Genomic DNA, 22,904 nt, shown 5'->3' with positions numbered 1-22,904 from the left:
GCCTTTCACAGTCACTTTAATTAGATTTTATTGTGCACATTTTTAAGGAAACTGGTTTTAGCTTCTCTAAAGGAAGAATTGCTAATGGTACATGTGCAAATTGCCATGGGACATGAAGAGCATTGTGAGTTGGTAAATTTCATAGCCTCTCTCTATAATTTTCCCAATGCATGGATAACAGAACACAAATTTAATGGTTAACTTAACATGAATATATATAGATCATTTGAAGAAACCATAGTTCCAAGATTTAACCCATTCATGTATAGGGAGTTCACTCAAATCATGTGGAAAGGTCAGTATCCACACCCAGCACCTTCTCCCTGCAAGTTAACAGTGCTAACTACCGCCACCATATCCGAGAGAAAATCAATTAGAAATGAAAAAAAAATCCATCCTTGGTACAAAGATGATTTTTTTTTATAGCTTGTATGCTGTATAATCAATGCAACCTGCAAAAAATTATAGTTCAAATAAAATAATTTAGAAACCATAAATAAAATGCTCATTAACATTTATGAAAACTTCTCACCAGAGCGGACCATCACAGTGTGATATAACAAGGAAAAACCCAGGAGCGATTGGTTGAACAGAACCAAAGTGCACTGTAAACCAATGTTTTTGCAAAGGCTAAAAGATTCATCTTTAAAGGAGATTATTAAAAGGCAAACAATTATTTGCCATTATTAGATTTCAAAGAATTTTTTCACTTTTTCCCTTTTGTACATGGCAAAAAATATATATATAAATTTATAAAGATAAGCAACAAAGGGCCTTAAATAATTCATAGAATATTTTATTTTGTTTGTGAAACATTTTAGGTGTTGATATACTGAATTGTGTATAAAACTTAGGAACATTTGAAACAATTGCTGGGTATAAATATTTCCCTTTTACAAAATTCTTTATGCAACTTCTAGGTAGGACCGACATGCATCAACCAGTAGCAGGAGAAGCAGCAGTAATTCAGTGGTTGTTTGGGTGTTTGTAAAATCCCCTTACAAGAAATTGTGCTTTTTTTGGTCCCCAAAGGAGGCTTAGATTTAGGGTTCTTTGCCTGCACGTCGAAAATTAGAATAATGTCTTTACATAACCAAGAAGATGACAAAAATAACTGATTCCATAGCATAATATATAGAGAATTTTCAGCTGTTGCTTGTTATCTCTCTTAATTTAAAACCTCAAAAATATCTCATAAAATGATTAACTATTGTTTTGATTCAACTCTCTCAGTGTCTCAAAGACATCACTTACAGAAAACACGATGTGACTGTAGATCAGCACAGCAAAAGAAAAGAGTTGAGCAAAGGAAACAGAACTGCCCCATATCTGCAAGTAGGTGTAACATTTTAGAAGTTTCAAGCTTTTCTTTTGTAAACTATATTGTTAATCTTTATGACAAAGATGTTTTATTAATACTAACAGGAACAGGAACCAATAATTTCTCGCATTCAAAAATTAAAGAAATACAAGCAAGATTTTATTACCACATGCAAGCTGCTGTTAGACACATGAGCTAATTCAAATGACTGTTTAGACAGATTTCTTAATGGGAGTGAATGAAAGCATAAAAAGGCTGAGTTACAACACCTTCACATGAGAATATTAGGGTGAACTCATAGTGTACCTCCAGTGCTACCAGCTCCAGCCTAACTTTAAACTAACACAATTTGAACTGATGCATTATAGCAGTTAGGTGATCATTGTGATTATAAAATTCCCCCAAATTTTAAGAGTAGATATAGTTGTTGTACATGTGTGCTCTGAGTAACATACCTGTCTACAAAACCAATCTACACTATAGATTGATGCTCTTATGGAGAAATATTGCATGAGTCTGCACCTGGAGACAGAAGTCTTTTGTCTCCAATAACTGCAGTGTAAATAAATGGCCATTGATTAAGCATTGTCTGGTTACAGTCTTTGCTGGGTTTTTTGAGCTGATGTAGCCCTTCAGTCAGGCATTCCATCAACGAGCGGTGGCTCCTCAAGAGCAGCAGCTAAGCCATTGTTCTCACCCCTGTCACCTGAATCTCTTTCCTCCATCTTTTCATCCTGATTTAGTTGATTCAGTTCTGAAAGGCAGTCCAGGGGGTCAAAGGTCGGCGATGTGGGTTTAGGGCTTAGAAGTGGGAGCTGAGGCAAAAGTGGCTCGTCCCGAAGCTTGGTGGCTAACTCCTTGGCGCTGCATGTGGGAGTGTTGGTTTCGTAGACATCATGGAAGTTGTTGTAGTCTACTTCATAGAAGCCCTTCTCCAGAGATAAAACAGGTGTGAAGCGGTAGCCCCACAGCACCTCGGTGTCCAGGTAGGAGCTCCGAGCCTGACACGTCATGCCTGTCACAGATATGAAAGAGAATGGGTGTTTGTGTTTACATGCACAAATTAATTACACAGCATATAAACATTTTAACAAAGAAAATAACAACCAAACACGAAGTGGACAAGAAAAACAAATATAAACACACACAAAAAAGGGAAGAGAAGAGGTACCAAATTAGTTCATTCATCACATTTTTAGAGGAATGGTGACAAAATAAATACCAAGACTTGCTGTGGATTTCTCATTAAAGCTTTTGCCTGGTAAAATATCAGTATAAATAATTCAAAGCATTGTGCTTTCATTGAAGAGACTAAAAACTAGAATGCATTGTGAATATAAAAAAATTAAACATGTTACTTACAATTTAAGAACAAGTCTATTATTGGCTTCCTTTCATTAACACTGAGGTTTTTATAAAAAAGTTGCTTGGTACGTTTATTGTAAAGGAGACGATTGCAACCAATCAAATTAGTTCATTTGAACTCTTTTTATAAATGTAAAACCTTATTTTAATGTAATTTTGAGGAGGAAAGTCAACTCATGATGGCCGAATTTAATTGTTTTTACCTTTTACCAACCTTTCTGGAATCTTAGATTTACTGTAGCCAAGTGATGTTCTTACTAAGGTCTTTATCACCCCTTAAATTAAATCTCAAAGTTAATATTGTCTCAATTTCAATATTGAAAGTAAAGTGTGGTTATAATTATTTAGATTAGGGTTAAAAAAATAAATAATTGGATAACGTTTTAAAAAGTGTTCACTATACTTTATATACCCATACCCATGCGTACTGTACGTATAGGAGTACACAGAATGGAGCCATACATAACCCATGCAGGTAAATCTCAAAATAGTATGGAAGAAATTATATCTACCTGTGATATTTATGACACTCGGAAATATACTGCATAACTTATGGTTTAAATAGATATAATTTTCATGATGATGCAGATTGGTGAAACAACTATAAACGCTAAATGCATGTTGAGTCATATATACAACATGTCTTCAGCATGACATGTTCTTTTCTCGGGTCAGTGAGTTAATGCTGCAGAAAGATATAAAACACATGCATAATATTTGTCAGGATTCCGGTGTTAAATTAGGTGAAGTGTTCTGTAACATTTTATCAAAGTGGGCGAAACATCAGATGGATATATAAACATACAGGTGGTTTCAAGCTTCATGCAGAACCTCAGTAGACACACTGTGGACATTTTTTGAAGTTTCAAAACAGCCTGGCCTGTCAGAAACCATTTTAAGTTTTTATTTTACTAAAGAACACCTGGTTGTTTGTTTTCTTCTCATTACACAAACTTATAAACTATCATTAAATACAATGTTTTAAGTTTCTTTAACTTTCCTTTTCTTCATAAGATTTTGTAATAAATTAAAATTTCTCCTTCCAAAAATGATATGATAATATACATAGTTAAATTATTAGTTTAAATGCATTCAGTTGAATGAGGTTTTGTTAAACACAAAGGATAATGAGCTCAGAAAGCACCATTTACTCAGCTATGGTCAATTTCTCTTATTTCAAACAGTTTGCATCGGCTACCAAATCTTTAAACATATGATAAAAATATTGGTGATTTTGGAAAGAAAGATCTCTGCCTATGAAAAACGAAGGAAAATATAGTTTTATTTTAGATAAACAAGTTGTCTGATCTTGAACATGTGTATTTGGTAATGTTGTCACAAATTGAACTAATATAATAGCACCATACTTTGGGATAACCAAAAACATCCACCATGTTCCTCTGAATGTGCTGTTAACACTTTGATATTAAAAAGTGCGCTCAGTGCATGCAGACAAACTGAGATTGTGCTGTTGTAATTCTTATAAAGAATGTGTTTTTTGCATGCCTTTCTCTTGTGTAGTGATACTTACTGTAGCAGTGAAAGCAGCTGTTTAGGGGCTGCAGAGGCCATAGTTATTTCTATCTATGATCCAATCACAATTTGCCCCTAATATGGCTCATATCTGTATTGTGTTGCAAAACTCTCAAAAACTGTTTGCTAAAAAGGATTTTGATCTGTAATGAGTAATGCTGGAGATAATAGAAAGAAGTAACCAAACAGCACATTGCAACCTACAGAATTGTTTCTATATTTGTAAAATAAAAGAAGAGCTATTTTTCGCTTACTTACATTTACAAATAAAAATCTAAAACTGCGCTGTGCATTTGTTATCCTGCCTAAGAAAGTGAATATTTTACAGAATTGTCTTTAGCTAAGGTGAGAGCCTCAAGTCTTTTAAGGGATGTCAGATTTGGACAGCTTGAAATCTAGATCTTATTATGAATATTTGCTTTACTTTATTGAAAATGTGATAAAAAATGTAGTCATTTTACTACAATTTTAAAGGCTTATGAATGTCATTAGTACTGCATAGAACAACATGCTACAGCTGGAGTTACTGCAGCAGGGGCTGATCTTTAATTTCTCTGCAGTACACCTGTGCTCTGTCCTAAAAAAATCTGACATACCCCTCCAGCAATTGTTCACAGTTTGGAAAAAAAGGACAAAGTTAACATATTAAATATGTTACAGAAACATAACGGCTGATTGCATTACTGTTGTAATGTCATCCACGTTGTCTAATTAGCTTTTTGGATATACAAAACTCAGTTTTACCACCCTTAATGTTATGGATTAAGCTGGAAATATTGGTTTTCCATTTCAGGTTAGTTTATTTCTATTCATGCTGCTCAATCTCAGAAACAAATCTATCTTACTTTGCTATTTTGTTTTTATAGGATAAGAAGCAATTGATTTATCTAAGCCAAATGACAAAATAAAACCAACTCTGATATTAAAAGACATAGGACCCCAAAGAAATCCAATTCTGAGTTATTTTCCTGGAAAGATGGCAAAGTACAATAACTTTAAAAAAAGAAAAAGAATAGAAAACACAGTCCACTGTTTTCACAACAATAGAATGGATTCTTGGAAATTGTATCATTCTCGTCTTATTCTCTAAATAGATAATTTTCAAGCGCCACAACACTAAAACCTTTATCTAAAGTATAGAATCATCATATAATGAATGGGAAGTTAAAAGAACTTTAAAATTCAACTTTAAAGATGACAAATAGATTTTCATTTAAGTTCTACCATATGTACCATACCTGGCTGGTTAAAATAGGGAAAAGCATTGGATTAGGTTCAATGCTGCACTGGATGTTTATGAACACTTTTGGAGCTTTTTGTTTTTCACTAGATTTAATAAATTTCTACCTTAATGAAATGAATATGAGAGTGAGCAATATAGCCAGAACACAATAAGATACTGTTTAGAAAGGAATGTTTTGCTTTGGAAATAAAGTAAACTATGTAGCTCTCTAAATCTAAACATTTGCTGCAAAAAACAAAACAAAAACCAACTATATCAAAATAAATGGTCAGTGTAGGTTTTACGGATCCTTTAGACGTGTAGGAAATGTGTTGATTCAAGGCCTGTGTGTATATAAATTTGATTTACACGTGAAGAGTCATTTTTCATCTGATAAAAATGTTTTCTAAAAAATATTTGATGTCTTGCTTTCTATTAGTCAATCACTGAGATGTTAGATAATAAAAGAAACAACAGTTTTGTTTATTTTTAACCACTGATCTTAATATCCTTCAAGATCATAGCAAAATTGGCCTTTACTGTATATATTTTTCCTAACATATTTGCCTTATTTTAAACCACATCCCTGCTTTTGCAAGCTTTTCAGTTAATAACATTTTTATCTCATTGAAGTAAAAAACTTTTTAATTAGTTTATTCAGGTCATGTTGCTTTAAAAAATATACGATCTGCGTAAAAGCAAGTATTTCACAAACCAAACACTAACTTACTGACATTATCTGCAACGAATAGATCATTTGTTTCCACTGCCATGTATTTGTGTTTATTAGTTCTAGTCGCTTCATTCACTTCAGGTGGGTCTAAATGAATGTTTGTAGATAGGCCTATTAAAAAACAGAGTTGCTTGTGATGCAAAACTGCTTCAAATGTGTTTTTCATAGTTTTCCCCCCAAATATAAGGATTTTGGGCCCAGAGCTCAATGTTATAGTTGTGCTAACTACTAAAACAACATGCAATAGTGGCATGTTTGTCATTAGCTAAATAATTAAAGTTGGACAGCCATTAAGTACATATATATCGATATATGTATATAGTGTGGGTGTCTGTTTAAGTGTGCTATGATGGAAATGTTCAGATGGAAAAATCCTTCATAGTAAGTGAGTTCATAACTTTCTGGCTTATGCTCTATTTACTAAGTTCTATGTACCAGTGGAAAATCAAGGTAGTGAGCAGAGGAATTTGTGTTTGTCTGTTGGCTTGCATTCAAAGACAGCAATGGCGTTTCCTCAGCGTGATGCCACGGCGATGTGAAACGTCAGAGCATACCTGATCTGAGCAGAGCTGATTACATCTTGTGACAGTAATATTCTGCTGTAGACACAAAGCACCGAGTAAAAATTCCCATTACACTAACAGCTGGATAAGGAGAAAACAAAGTAAACTGAACTTAATTCAGTCTGAATATTGAAGGGAATAAAGAGTCTCCATTTCATTTAAGAGTCTGTGGGAATGTATATATCCCAGTAGAAAATAAATCTGTATCTTTATACATATTGAAATTCCTAAAGATATAAATAAAAAAAAGAAGCAGAAGGAAAATGAAGAACCAGATACAGAACAACCTGGAAAGTCATCTTATAAGGTTTTGAGATTTTTTTTTATGTTGATAAATGAGTAATATTTAGTTAATAAAAAAAAAACATTTCTTACACTAGTTTGTAAAATATTTTCTCATTAAACAGTCACAAACCAGGTTGTTGTTATCCTGTGCAGCTTATTTTAATTTCCACTTAGCTCCCTTTTCACCTGTGCTACAGCATTTTTCCTTTCATAGACAAGTCTTGGTTTCAACGTTAATGGAGCTGCCTTCCAAACAGCCAATTATACTGTTTAAAAATGTTTTATATAATTTACACTAACATTAACAGTCATGTTAAGATTTGGTTCAACATTTATCACAATAGATTGTAGTGTACTAATTGGATGTCTAGAATTTACTTACTTTTTTATTTTTACTTTTTTATTGTAATTCTCCCACTGAGCCTGATTCTACTGAAGGTTTCTTCCGGTTGAAAATGTGTTTTTTTTTCTCCATTATCGCTGCATGCATACTTCATGTCAGGGATTCCTACAGAGTTAACAAGCAAATGTCTACTATCACAACATTCTCATCCAGGAGAACAGAATTTTGCAAAGTCAGACTCCAATGAATTTTAATACTGATTGACTTGTCTTTGAAAAGTACCCTCTGATGACATGTGTTGTAAATTGCCACAATAAGAATGAACTACATTTAATTAAATTAATCTTTTGAATAGATTATTAGGTGGGGTTGCCTGGTAATGCACTAAACCAATGACTGCATCGTGTCATATGGTAATTATTCTGTAGGTAAGAAAAAATCTTTGTGGGATTTCCAATGGGTCCATTCTGTTGGGATCTGGAGATTCTCCACCTTCTCCAGCAGAGTGCGCTATGGATCCTCCTGGGCTGGAGCCCTCACAGCTGATGTTCATCAGCTCATCAGGAGACCGGCCTTTATAAGCAGCTGCCAGACCTTCCTTCGACGCCGCAGTGTTAGCCAAATTTGGTTAGCGAACCTGAGCCTCTGAATTTACTAAATACGTTATCTTCTTTAAGAAACCTAATTCTAATTGCCTTTGTCTTCTCGCTCCTAGGAAAGTCTCTCGAGAGAAGCTCTGGATGAGCTTAACCTGAAACCTGCCTGCCTGCCCCAGAGAGCCAAACCTGAAGTCCTCACTTAGGAATCCACCAGCTGCTCTTAGGAAAGAGCTAATCACTCCAACCAAGGTCTGTTCACTGGAAGTCAGAAGCTAGACGCTGCAGCTGCTCAAGCACTCTGCTGAACCAACAGTCTCTGGACCCAACCGGTTCCCTCTCTCAGAGCTAGCCTGGACCTCTTCAAGGTATCCACTGAAATATCTGATAACCCATTTAACTCATCTGCAACCAAGCTAATCAACTATCCGTCTCTGCAGATGCCAGAGAATCCCGCCTGGACCAGAACCAGAATCTTGTTCTTGACATTTGTGTGAAACTTAAATAAACTCTGTTAAATCTTTCACCAAGTCTCCAGTGGTGTTCTGCATGTGGGTTTATCTCTAAACCGATCATGGCACATTCTAAGGTGATTTTTATTCAACATCCATATGATCTCTCTGGTTTAGGTTATATTGCACTACAATATCTCTTATTGCATACATGCTGATAACACTTTTTATGACCATAGAGCACTACAATCACTAAGTCGGTGTATGCAGGACTTCATGAGAGGATGGCCAAGCAATTCCTACAGCTTCATGTTAATAATGCAGTTTTTTATTAAAGGAGCTTATTGAACAGATACATTTGTTAGAGCTGAAGATCACGGAACATTTAATAAACTTAGATGAGTTGTTGGACTTGGGTCAATTTAACTTAGGACTATGCCTAAAAGCTTAGTTACTTAGTAAGTTGGATACCCCCTGCATCTTTAACATTTTGGTAGAATAAAGTGTTTCCTCTCAAAAAAAGACCAAAAATAAAGTGTTAACATGAAAGATATTTTGAATCTCTTAGTCTGCAAAAAGGGTGCTATTAAGAAATCTACCTTGCCTTGCTGATGCACAATTTGAACTTTAATTTAAAGAATGTATTCCTTCTCATTTTATCTTTGGATTTTTGAGAAACAGCACTTGCTTAGTGTGTTATTAGCAGCACAAACCCCTTTTATTCCCATTTATTCCCTGCTGTGACTGATGTTGTGGAAACCTTTTGATTAATTTCCATTTTATCTTAATTTAACTGAATCTCACACAGTAGGCTTATGGTTAAGAAAAAGAGAAGTCAGCAATTAACAAAAAGTTCACAAGGGCCATACTTTGCTATGATATTGTAAACATAAGCTGCAGGCTTCTTAAAATTGTTTTTATTTTAGCCTCACCATTCATTTTTTTTCTTCCCATTTCCATGTATCCTGCCACTTTTCATAGAAATGTTTCTTTACCAACCATCTTAGCATTGACCTATAAAGACTAAACACAAACAAAAGAATGAGTTGAACTAAATTGGGTTCGCATTGTTGACTCTACACACAACAAACAACCTAACAAATAACAATGTGATGCAGTTATGTTATGCCTTTTACTATCATCATGTTGCAAAACCATACAGGTTGTCATATTTTAAGTTCAATATGCAAAAACGGAAGGAAGCATTGTTGCTGCACTTTTAGGTTAAACCTAGTCACATCTCTTTATTGGGTGTGATGTAGGGGTGGGTATTGGCAAAGAAGTCACGATTCGATTCGAATCACGATTCACATGGACGATGCGATTCTATCACGATGCATCATGATACTTGAAATATTGCGATGCATTGAGATATTTTCACTTGAAATGTGATGGAGCCGCGGGGCGAATTCTCATAATGTCCTCCATGTTTTATTTCATATCACTCGTCGCAGTATCCCACGGCCGGAAATGCTTGTGACACAAGCAGTGATGGGACTAACGGCATTGAAAGTAACGGTGTTACTAACGCCGTTACCTTGTTTTAGTAACGAGTAATCTAACTAATTACTTTGACTGTAACTATAACACAGTTACCATTGCAGACACCCCGTTACTGCGCGTTACTCAGGTCGCACAATGAACCTTTTTTCATGATAGGACTCGTGCGCAGCTGCGTGAACCTGACACCCCACCCACGTCAAAAAACTCTGCAAATAGACTGAATGGTTAGTGCAACGTTAGTGCAGATTTGTGCAGAAAAAAATATAGTTTGTGCTACTTTTGTATAAGAGATATTAAAGATTATTTTTTTAGGTCATCCAGAGGTGCGCGCCTTGTCATGAGAGAGGGAGGATGAGAATGGCTGATGTATAGTGAGATTCCGTCTGTCAGTTGGGTAGGTGGGTGTTTCTGCTGGCGGGTGTTAACGTACAGCACACACAGAGAGATGGAGAGTGAGGATGACTCCAGCAGCAAAACAGCGTTTTCCTGATGGAAATACCGGTGTTACGTCGAGCTGCGTTTCCCCATCAGATACGGTTTCCCCTGCATCTCCGCACAGCGCAGGCGGCACAAGTCACCGCGCAAGCGACAGGAAACGCGCATGCTCTCTAAAGGCGTGCAACAGTCGCCCTGTGCTCGCGCCACAGGAGAACTATGGAGAGCATGAACGATCAAATGATTAACCTGACAACAGCCAGAAATGATAGCCTAAATGGAGAAAGGGAGAAATCTGGATGGATGGATGGATGGATGGATGGATAGATACTCTGCCTTCTCAACCTACTGTATTTTTTATTTTAAACATTATTTAATGGCCTTTTTGGCAGGGATGGAGATCCATATTTTATGTCACACACAGAGTATACATCTAGATAGATAGATGATAGATAGATGTTGCAGTATCTATAACAACCCAAGCGGGCGTCAGCACATCCGCAGCGACATCGGCTGGACTGGAAGTTGTATTCCACTTGGTTTAGCTGATGTGCGCCAATGTATTTTATTTGTTCATTTATTTTTTTATAATAATCGATTCTTGCCTTCAAGAATCGATGCAGAAGATCACAAAAATTAGAATCGCGATGCATCGTCATGACGACTATTTTGCACACCCTTAGTGTGATGCATCTTTTACAAAAGGTTAACAAAAAGTAAAGAAAAACCAGAGTCGGATTTATGGAATTCAAGACATAATTTTGATGGTGTATTGTGTCACATAATTTTGGTAATGTAGTAAAAATTTGGGTGTTCCCTAGAAATATATTTGCTTTTCACACATACAATTACATTAATACCCAAAGAGACATGTAATTACTGCATGTGTGTTATTAGTTATGGCTGTTGTCTGTTTGAAAGAAAGTACATGAAAAAGTAGCCATTAATATCTACAACATTTCTTATAAAAAAACAAAAACACAAACAGACTAATTAATAAATCTTACCAACAAATCTTTCCCTAAACATACTTGGAACTGCTAAAATGTGTTTTGAGCCAATTCATTAGATGTCAAAATAGAGAGTGGATATGCTAGTTAGTCGGGCACACAGCTCTGCATGAAAACATTGTAAGCAGGGCCAATCTGGAAGTTTGTTATTTATAAGTGTGGTCTAATGTTAAATATTTTTAGAAAAAAATAAAAATATCATAGGTAATTTGTATTAAGCACATTAGTGTGGCAAAAAAAGGTTAGGGCAAAATAGGTCCAAAGAAAAGAAGGAATAACTTGAAAAACTAACACAATGAGGATGCATGATCATTTACCTGATTTATCTACTTATGCCAGATCTTCTGCTAACAGCACTTTATTTTCCTTGTTAGCATAAATAAAGATTATTTGTGACCTTCTAACTATCTAACTCTGCATTTCAGTCCTTCTCTGACGACTCACAACAGCATCAACAGACATATGTGTCTTGTAAATGTATCCAGCCAGGAAATCAGGATTTACCCAAAACAAAAACTTGTAGTGTGGGTAGCTACACTTCATTCATTTTTAAATAAACATTATCAAAGGCAAAACCTTTAACTAGCAACAATGGGAATGAGGGCTGCAGTGAGCACAGGAAAACATTTGAAACACTTTTGTAGATTTTAGTTTCACACCCCATTTAAGTAAAAGGGATGGAGACATTTTGATTTATAATTAAAGTGCAGTGGGCAGAGTAGAAAATGCAAAATTCTAAGTCAAATTTTAATTATCACTGAACTAATTGTCTTAATGTCGTTTTAAACTTTAACTGAATACAGTTATCATTTGTGAATTACGGCATTAAAATCTTGGCAATTCCTTCACCTTCACTCCACTTACAATTAAAGTATTTGTCCACTCATCCATTAACTATTAATGTTGGTTCTCTATCTTTTAATCTGTAATCAATTAATTATTATTAGTGTTTGATACCCCCCTTTATTTTTTTATTTGTTTCCCCACATTTCTCTTCATACCTGTGGCTTCAACCATGCCCTCAAGGATAACGACGATCTCGAACTCCTCTTTCTCCATTTGCGCCATGGACATTTCCCAGAAAGGGCTTTTTTCATTGATCTCATGAGAGATGATAAGTGGTGACACCAGGAACAGTCGGTCATCCCCGGTGTCAAAGCCGATGTTTATGTCAGTCTGGTTGAGTGGGATGAACTCCCCCTCTTTGGTCTGCTGTGAGCGAATGAGCTTTGCTCTAATTGATGCCTCCACAATGTGAGAGTTCCTCAAGTCTCCCACTCGAAACATCAGGCACATCTTGCTGTCCCGCACCGATATAACAGCATTGTTCGAGAACATAAGGGTCTCGGCACGGTTCTTTGGCTGTGAAATCTTGACAAACATGCATCCCACCATTATTGCGTTAACAATGGATCCCAAGATTGCTTGTACCAAAAGTAGGACAATGCCTTCAGGGCATCTTTCTGTAATTACTCGATAGCCATACCCAATGGTTGTCTCTGTCTCAATTGAGAAGAGGAAAGCTGAGACAAAACTGTTGAGGTTCTCTACACAAGGGGTCCAGTCCTCCTCATCCCCATGCACCAGATCTCCACGGATAAGTGCAATCAACCACCATAGGAACCCAAAGAAAAGCCAGTTGACAACATAAACCAAGGTGAAAATTAATAGACTGAAACGCCAACGTAGATCCACCAGAGTTGTAAATAAGTCACTGAGGTAACGGTAGGTCTCTTGTACATTTCCATGGTGAACATTGCACTTGCCATCCTTTTGCACATATCGCTGACGTGGCTTCTTTACTGGTTCTGAAATCAAGTGGGTTCGCTCAGTTGAGATCTGAGGCTCCCGCAGATGTTTTGGGAGTTTCTTCGCCTGCGATGGAAAACAAACAGAAAACAAGGAAAGGGTGAAAAAAAATAAACACAAGTAACTTTAAAGGAGATCTTTCTCTGCACTTGTTCCTTTAACTTTTGTTATAAAAATGAAAAATTTAAGCAAACTAATATATTAGCAACTTCAAAAAAGTGATATGGAGATAAATGTTAGAATCCCTAGAGAACCACGATCAGGTGGTAGTGGCTACTTTTTCAACTATCTAAGAATCTGCATGGGTTGCAAATCAAATTAAACCTGCTGTAGTGTCCAATTTTGTAAATTTTTGTTTATTAATGTATTTTTTCTTATGACCAGGCTAACTGCTATTAACAAAGCTAAGAATGTAAACTTTTCAAACTTTGTTGTAAAACATACAGATATAAATCTTGAAAAGTTCAAAAAGGCCATTTTTATGCCTGCCATCACTAAGATTTGTACACAAAGAAGCCATACCAGGTTTTGAGGTCAACATTTTCCTACCTGCAATGATGACCTTTGGTACCATTTTGTGAACTTTTTAATACCAAACTACAAAATATGATCTTTTGAACACAACTGAATTTGATCCATATAAAATAAAAAACATCCTCACACTTTCATTATTTTTATTGCTTTTTTAGTGTTTTTTGTGATACAACACAAATATATACCATACTATACACTAGACATAGAAAAGAACACATCTTAAAATCTAGTCAAGATGGTGGAACTATTTAAAACTGGTTGTTCTATTAAAAAGTTGTAGAAGTATTTCCAGACTTACACGTGTTAACCTGTTATGTATGATTTGCATTTGGACTCTAGGAAAATCAAACAGACTGAATACAATCAAGAGCAAAATTATGAAGGTGCCTCCCTGTTTTGGCTGTCAATGACATTGCAGGTGCAAGCCCATGTATGCATATAACCAGACCCAAACAGAAACAGAGACTAAGGACAGAAGAGCACAAGGAAACCAAGGTCTTTGTCTGTGCTGGCCCTGCTCTAGCTAGGCAGCCTGGCTCCACAGCTGTGTCCTTGCTCCCTCTACATCCCTTGTGTTCCCTCCTTTAGCACGCTAAGAGACACTAGCATGAACAGATTTTCCATCCTTTCCTAAAAGACCCTTATGTTATCAATACAACAGACTGCTTTTATGAGCACCCATGCATTAATGCTGAGTTCAATGTCATTTTCCACGAGGGTAATTGAAAATAGCACAAAAGCTTCACAATCTGGTGTATTTAAACAAAAACTGACCTTTTTTGCTTTCCAGTCACACAGGGTGGATAGCATTAAAATAAAAACATGTTTTTAATTTTAATGCTACCAAGACGCAAGTCAAATCAATGAAGAGGTGGAATTTCCAGCAATCTCACTACAGATGGCTGGTAGTTCAACACCTGTAGTCTAAAGTCTTCCAACTATATGCTCATATCATCAGGAGACTTCCATGCTGGCTCTTTCTGTCCTGATTGTTCCACTCCCAGGTTAGATGCAAAGAAATAAATCAAAGGCTCTATACTGTAGTGTCCTTGCAGTGCCTTTGATTGCAGATCCTAGAATTAAAGTCTGTCAGAAAGGTTAGATTTTCTTCATATTGATTAGAAGTGATCCTCGTTTCAATGAAAAATTGATGATAGTTCTTATTGACCTACAGTAATTTGAACTGTTAATTAAAAGTACTACGGGGACACTGGAAACTGGACACTAAGGAACATATCTCACACTTTTTATAGGGTCTCTCAGGTAAAGTCAGTGTGCCCTGCACAAATGTTAAAAGACATGTTTGATTATTTTTGTATCAATTTGGAAGCCTTAATAGGCCCTATTAATTACTGCAAAAGTATCACCCCTAAGTTTTTTTTAACCTGCACATCTTAATCTGTAAGTAAGTTAAATAAGACACTTCAGAGTGACTTATATCCTGTTGCAATCCACTTACTGTAATGAATTCTATATTCTTGTAAGAGTATATCAGATCTAAATTTGATTGATGCTGTATAAAATGCTATGTGAGGCAAAATGGTGTTTTGATATTTGCTTTCTTTCCCGGTGTAACATATTATGCCGGGATAATTATTATATATTGTCTTTGTCAGGGGGAAAAAATATTTTTGGTCTGGCGTATGGCTCCTCCTTTTATTCATCTGTAGATTTGCCTTTCCTCAAACATTGTATATGGATGAATGGATGAAGCTATTCCAAGCCTACATCTTCGTTTTCCTCTACTTCCTCATGCCCCCCATTTTTCTGTTGCCTTTTCTTTTATGTTTCTCGCCATCTCGCAATATTATCTGCCTTGTCATTGCTTAGCAGTTGAGCCTCTGTGTCTGCAGAGTTTGTAGAGAAAAAAAATGCACAAAAGTTACTCTCAGCAGAAATGCTTGAAAAACCTCAGTTTAGGCAACTGGATGTGAAGTTTTCTAGAAGACGTTTCGCCTCTCATCCAAGACTCTTCTTCAGTTGTAACTACTTATTGAGAGCACCAAGATTAATATATTGTAGGTCTAAGCAAGAAAAATGTGTTTTTCTGCCCAGTGTCATTTGAACTAATAGCGCTGAAAGGCAATCTGTGCTTTAGATGTTTGAAATTAAAGGTAATCTGTAAAAGTTTAATTTTATGTATTTTTTTAAGTTTCTGGCATAGTTGAGACTCATATCCTACATGGAGTGATAATATATATGCAAAAATGACTGCTGTGATATCAATGTCTATTATTACCACTAAATTTGTATCATCAGAAATCAGTATGACAATTCCATTTACACTACATCCCCTCTTACACTGCAAAATTAAAATCTTATCAAATAAATTTTTCTTCCAGTATGTGCTTTTCTTCTTGAATTGAGCAGGTAAGTGAAGCAATTTGTCAATGGAATTAGAACATTTTCATTTAAGATAAGAAAAAAAACTACAGTCTCTTATTTCAAGTGCAGATCATCTTAATTACTTGCTCAAATCAAGGGTAATTATACTTACTTAAGAAAATGTACTGGTTTTTAGATCGTTTTGTGCAGTGTACCCTTTTCACTTTGTAATGCAAGATACCTTGTATATCTTCTCTTCTTTTACCTTTAATCCTGAGCTGTTTTTAATACAGTGTAACAGTAGCATTTTGTCATACTGCATTCCTATGACATCAAAAATGGGATATTCTCCCCCATAAATATCTGACACAGTTTTGCTTTTTGTTTATAAGGCCTGAAGCTGGTGTAGAAAGCCTTTCTTTAGAGACGACACTGCCCGTGAAAACAACTCTCTTCATTTTATTGTGTATGGTTGGTCTAATTGAGTCATAGAAGTAGCTGTCTCAAGCACTACTGCCTTTTCTAGTCAATACCTAGGGGTAGTGGTCCATGCACAAATTAATTAGCAGACTCAGTGTGGCAGCAGTAAGTGGAAGGTTTTTTATTCTGTTTCTTTTCCTTGTTTAGCCCTTTTGGTCAGGCTTGAGTGGGAGCCAAAAGTTCCCGTCAGCTGGGGAATGAGTGCAGATAACAAGCAGGACTCCACCATCTGTTATAGGCAAGCATTGGATAGCTTTTATTTTGCATCCTCAGGGCTAAGAAAACCAAGTCTTGCATTGATCTCCATATTGAGGAAACCTAATTGTATTGTGTCAGTAAGCACTTCTTAAAAATACAGACAGATCGTTACAGCACACCTGTTGCTGATTTAAAAGGTCTTTAACTTTGTCCATTGCAAGCTTCTCTAAAGCCCCCAGTCTGTTGCTTTTTACTTCTGTATCCTTATTTAATGCAGTTTAGCAAAGTGTGTATCCTTCAGCAGAAAGAGTTGTGTTTTCAGTTTACCTGTGCAGGCGTTACCCCTATCTCCATGTTGTGGTCCATGAGGACTCGAGAATCTCCTGCCATCCTCAGCTGAGGCTCACCTGTGAAATATAAAGCAGGTACATTAGTTTAATTGTAAAACAATTATATTTTGTTATTATATTTTGTAAGATTTCAATTACAGGAACATTATTTGATTGTCTTTATTTATTTGCTATTAACCCTTAAAAACAATTGAGAAAAGAAAGGAAAATTCTTAAATGAAGTCTTATTGATCCAAGCTTTAGTATTGTGATAAAGACCATTTCATGAGCAATTCTAAAGTTTGGCTTTTAATGGACAGAGGTTGATAGAGTACCTAAATTGTATGAGTAACAGCAGCACTGCATCATCATATTTCTACTCAGGTAAAAGTAGTAATTCAAAAAATTATTCATATAATAGTCAAAATATACTTGGTGAAAAGGAATGGAATACTAAGTAACTGATCTTCTTACTACTTCTGCTTACATTCATAACAGCTGATTTAATATTAAAAAAATGTGTTAAACATACATTTATGAGCAAATTATGGTATTTCAGATAATGAAAGGGAAAAAAATATATATATAACATACAGAAATTGCAAAATACTAATTTCAGTTTTTTGTTTTTGCACTTGACTTCTGAATGAAAATAGCATGTAGCGAACGCAGTTACACAAGCATTTTTCTGTGTGAATTTATTTCTTGTTTTTGTGAATATGTTTTACTTTTAATATCCAGTTCATATTTTTGTGTTTTTTGATTAATATGTACATACTTTGGGAAATATTGTAATAATGTCAGATGGAGACGTCACTGGTTAGGTTATCACTTGATCACGTGATGCCTTGGATGGAAAATTCTGAGTTTTGTTTTATGCTCGGTCGGCGTGTGCAAGAGTAAAGGCAAAGAACTGAAATATAGAAGAAATGGACGTGTAAGGACTTCTAGCAACTCCTAACCTTCTGGTTGGAGGGGCATACGGTATGGACAATTGAGAGAATTTATATTTTGTTGAATAAGTTTCAGTTGATAATTCATATAAGGGAATATGACGGTTTCACTGATGAATATTTTCCACCGTGTATTTTGCAGTGTTCACGGTGGTCTTGGGCGTTTGTATGACGGAAAATCCTGTAATAAATGTTTGGAACCATCAGTTGGATAATTGCACTTTCATCAACCAGTTAGAAAAAGTTGGGAGCAGCTATATAGCATCAGACTGCACAGTAATAAAGCTAGAGAACAAAAAAGAAAACAAAGTTTCACATGAACATAACATTCAGGTGTGTGTCTCCTTGGTCCATCATTGTTTAATATACGTTTGTTTTTAATTTACTAAATGATTCAGTGTTTAGAGTAGTCAATGTAACTAGTTACTACCCACCTCTACTTAGAGTATTTTTAGTTATTCAAAGATAGTTTTAACACTTGTGTTTTAAACCAATGTTTTTCTGGGGTAGATGCTACACTTACTGTAGTGAGAGTACTTAAGCCAAAAACTGAAACCTAATTTGTGGTTTGAGAGAAGCAGCTTCAAGGAGACATCAAGCGCGTCAATATTACTGTATATTAGTCCAACCAATCAAGGCATTATATTCAATAGGAATTTTCTGAGTACTCAGATGCAACTGGCATTCATCTCAATTCAGACAAAAATGGCAGCTCCACGTTAAGTGAGAAAAGTAAAAGAAAAAAAAAAAAGACTTTGCAGAATATCACTGCAGTTCTGCTTTTGACCAGAGGTGGCAGTATCATTTGATCTTGCCTCTAACTAATTTGTAACCATATCAGACCTCAGTAAATCTCTTCAGTAGAATAAAATATGACAGAAACACAAATTGTGCAATATACTACTTTTAATATCAGCGGATATAGTTATTCAACTTTAATCAATATATAAAATTATTTTTTGTACCTCCTAACCTGCACCATCTAGTGTTAGTTATATTCAGTATTCACTGTTTGAACAAAGCCTTTTATCAGTGAGTCAATTAGGTTTAGCAATTATAATGATAATATGTTTAAAGTATAAATTCTTGTAAACAGATTCAGTTATTAAAGGACTTTTAACTTAATCTGATGATATATGTAAGGTTTCCAAAACAGCTTCTTCCCCACTGACATTCGACTGCTGAATGTTGAATAAAAAAAAAAAAAGAAAAATGAAATATCGCTGAATTTTGGAAAACTTTAAATCATATCTGTTGTTTATATTTCAATCACCGTGTTTAAATTTTATCACTGCTGTCTTGAGAGCTGTACTGTACGAAATTTATTTTGTATACACCCCGTGTGCACAAAATGACAAAAAGTTTTTCTAAGTCCAATTCTAACCTTTACATTTACCTATATATATTCTCTCTCTCTCTCTCTCTCTCTCTCTCTCTCTCTCTCTCTCTCTCTCTCTCTCTCTCTCTCTCTCTCTCTCTCTCTCTCTCTCTCTCTCTCTCTCTCTCCATATATATATATATATATATATATATATATATATATATATATATATATATGCATAATTTTATGGCGTCATCTAATTTGTAACTGCATCTTGGCATTCATTAGTATTGTTGCCCGGCAGCAACACTTTTCAGCTTTCCTTGGGCAGTTCTTTGTGGCTTTTGCATGTTCTTTCTGTGCATGGACAGAGTCTCTCCAGTTTCCTCTCACAATTCAAAGTCACTCTGGTTAGGTTAAATAATACAATATATGTACGGTATTAGGAAAAAATATACTTCAAATAAAAACAAAAGTACCAAATACGTGTCTTTAACCCACTAACCATTGAGGGATGAAACTAGTACAGCCCTCTAAGGGCTAGGAATCACTAGACAATGGATTGATGGATTACTTATTTTACCCAAAATATTACTTGTTTAAATACATGCAGGTTATAGGTCAGTCTTTGGACCCAAATCTTGGTTGCTGTATCATGACACTACACACATTTACAAATATTTTCATTAAAAAACATATATTTATATATCCATAAACAGAGTTTTTAGAATAATTTGAGTAAACAGAGATTCAAGTGCTTGACATTTTTTCTGCAGGTCTACTGAAATCTACAATAACAGCTTTTTTTTATCCTTTTTTATTTGATTTATAACTATACTTGCTTACATACCCATTCTTGCCCAAACTCTATAAACAACTTAGAAACAAAAATGTTTCCACATCAGAGACTCTGTCTAAAATAATAACACTGACAGTTCCCCTTTCAAATGTTTGGCTAATTGGGCCTTTTTTGTATTACTGTCAGCAATCTTCCTCTGTCACACTTAAAATAAACAGAAACCTCTGGAAAAACTGCAATAACTATCCCCTATTAATCATGTAAAATAGAAAAAACTAGATGTCTGAATAGTATGTAAAGTATAAAGAGGGAATTTAGCTTTAGATTTTAGAACGGAATCAATGATGTCATTCAAACAGTTGTTTAACCCTAACCATAAAGTGGTGTGTAATTACTGTATATTTAGTGGGCAATCAGTCATCCATGTTTAACAGAATGTGGAGTAAAGATACCAGAGCATCTAAAAGATATTATTATAAAACAGGTGTTTCGAAATCATTTTGGCCTCTTATACCAGAAAGACTCAATAAATCATAATGATTTTGAAAGCCATCTTTATCATGATCCCAGCCCCAGTAGCTTATCTGATTTCTCACGTCATTCACCTGCCCTTCTCTCCCCGCTCTGTAATTATCATTTATCTTATTCACCTGCTCCCTCTGCTATATATATTGTTCAGCCAGGGCCAGATTTTTATTCTTTGTTTATTCCTGTATTCTTAGTTTATTCATGTTATGTTTTCGTATCAGTTATTCATGTTAGTTACATGAGAGTTAAGTTCCTGGTTAATGTCTGCGGATTCTGGTCCTTCTCCACAGAGCCCTCAGGGTTTTGGTTCGGAGTGCGGGGGATGTCAGTTTTAATTCCCGTGATCCTGGCTCTTAAGAGAGTCTAGTTCTGCAGTTATCCTGCTACCATGTATTGTCTCTGTTCCTCTAAACCACTGGGCCTGCCTGTCTCCATCTGAGTGTGTCTGACTAAACTCGCTGCTGGACTCATAGAACTCTGAACATGCCTTCACCCTCGAGGATTCCTGGAACCCTGGATCTGTCCGTTCCTGTTCGGATTGGAACCCCTGGTCGGGCTACGGACTCCTGGATCTCGGAACTGTCCGGTTCTGAACCGTTTCTCTGACCTACCTGCTCACTGGGGTTGCTGCATCAGGGCCACTCTGAACGATGCATCTCGTTTGGCAGTCCATCGGCTTGATCTTGCCTATCTCGGAGAGGATGGATTGAACTAATAAACCAGGTAAGTGACTCACTCAGATAATCATCTCCTGTCAGATGATCATGGTCACTTACCTGTGTCACTCCGTCCAGAGTGTCAGGGTTTGGTTGAGGTTTGTGGACCCAGAGTTTTTGTAGATTTAATGAAATGTTTACAAACAACTGAGGCAGGAATCCAAAAATCCAAAAAGAAAAATGTAAAACAAACCAGAACCATGGAGACATTAGGGGAAAACAATCAGGAGGAGCTAGGGTAAGACGAGCTAAGATGAAGTAAGACGAGGAACCAGCACTGAGGAACTGCACAAGGAGAGTATTTATGGGAGACTGAACAAAGAGAGGACTAACGAGCTCATTGGGAGCAGGTGTGAAGAGAGGAGTCCAGAAAGGAGCTAGAGGAAAGGAGACCAACCCAAGAGGGAAACAGACGGCAACAAATAAAAACCTAAGAACTTAAATATATCCAGAAAACACAAAAAATAGGAAAAAAAAAAAAAGAAAACATGGAGCAAAGTAAACCTGAATACTCAAAAGAAAACATAAGAGAACCAAGACTGTGACACAGAGTGTCAGTGATGGGCGGTTCCCCGCCCCCCCTCCTGCAGCCGCTTTGGTCCGCTTTTCCTCAGCACCCTGCGTTTCTGGTCTGTTCTGTTTTATCATTTCTGTCATTAAACGATTTGAAACATCCCATTGTCTGACTCGCCTTGAATACTGCGTCCATCTGTCTCGTTTATGACAATCTTACAACCCCCCCATTTTATTTCTCGCAAACCCCCACGCTGGGAACACTTTTTCTAAAATATAAGTATTGTTTGTAATGCCTGTTTATCCTGATATAGCAATTAGTAAAGCATGCTATGCTGCTGGTCTTGTTATTAAGGTTCCGATGCCTCAGACATATTATTATACTTACACATACTGAGAAATATAATTTGTTTTGTATTGTTTAGATATCTGATAATGCTTTGGTTTTGGTTAACATGTTTTTTTTTATGACAGAAGGGGAAAAAAATGATTTACCTACAAAATCTTTGAAAATAATGTAGCAAAAATGTTCAAATTGGATCTAATTATGACCATCATATCATAGTACTGAGCACAACTCAAGTATTGCATCACTGCTAATTTGCCAGAATGGGTGAGGTAGGCTCAGCTGCAGTGTTTTTAATGATGTAATATTCCCAAAGAACAGACTTCTCATTGGCAGCCTTGTCAGTCCTTACATGTGCCCACATGTGTAGATCCAGACACAAAGCTCTCTGCACACCTCTCACTCTAGTCTGATGTGTGTCTCCAGTCAGCGATGGCAATTACTGGAGACATAAATATAAATAATCTATCTCAGTGAGTACCCAGGTGCTTCACATTTAATGTTACATGAAAACATGAATGCGGATATCATCTTTGTGGTTGTTTTTAGCTCCAATGGAGCCAGATGATGGGATGACAATTCGCTCTACAGATGGATTATTTCTGTTCTCAGTTTTTCTAAAAAAAATATATTAAAAAGTGTATTTTTAGACATCTTTCATGTTTAGGAACAGAAGTAAAAAAAAAGGGAAA

General features: G+C 35.9%; 1 protein-coding gene across 2 annotated transcripts in view; it reads right to left on the bottom strand.

The window, feature by feature from the left end:
* Positions 1-355: 355 nt before the first annotated feature.
* The window catches only part of kcnj5 (potassium inwardly rectifying channel subfamily J member 5), a 37,582-nt gene continuing 15,033 nt past the window's right edge, over positions 356-22,904 (bottom strand). The window contains exons 3-5 of one of the 2 annotated variants that reach the window (XM_038275277.1): positions 17,035-17,114; positions 12,363-13,236; positions 356-2,336 (exon numbers count right to left, since the gene is read on the bottom strand). In XM_038275277.1, the coding sequence (XP_038131205.1) occupies positions 1,954-2,336; positions 12,363-13,236; positions 17,035-17,097 (1,320 nt within the window). In that variant the 5' untranslated portion in view covers positions 17,098-17,114 and the 3' untranslated portion in view covers positions 356-1,953. The remainder of the gene's footprint in view (positions 2,337-12,362; positions 13,237-17,034; positions 17,115-22,904) is intronic. The other variant, XM_038275278.1, reaches the window with a different exon arrangement.

The sequence above is a fragment of the Cyprinodon tularosa genome, unplaced genomic scaffold (assembly GCF_016077235.1).
Source record: "Cyprinodon tularosa strain WSP-4 unplaced genomic scaffold, ASM1607723v1 ctg950, whole genome shotgun sequence".
NCBI lineage: Eukaryota > Metazoa > Chordata > Actinopteri > Cyprinodontiformes > Cyprinodontidae > Cyprinodon > Cyprinodon tularosa.
Note: the sequence above shows the minus strand (reverse complement) of the source record. Positions and strands in the feature narration are given on the sequence as shown.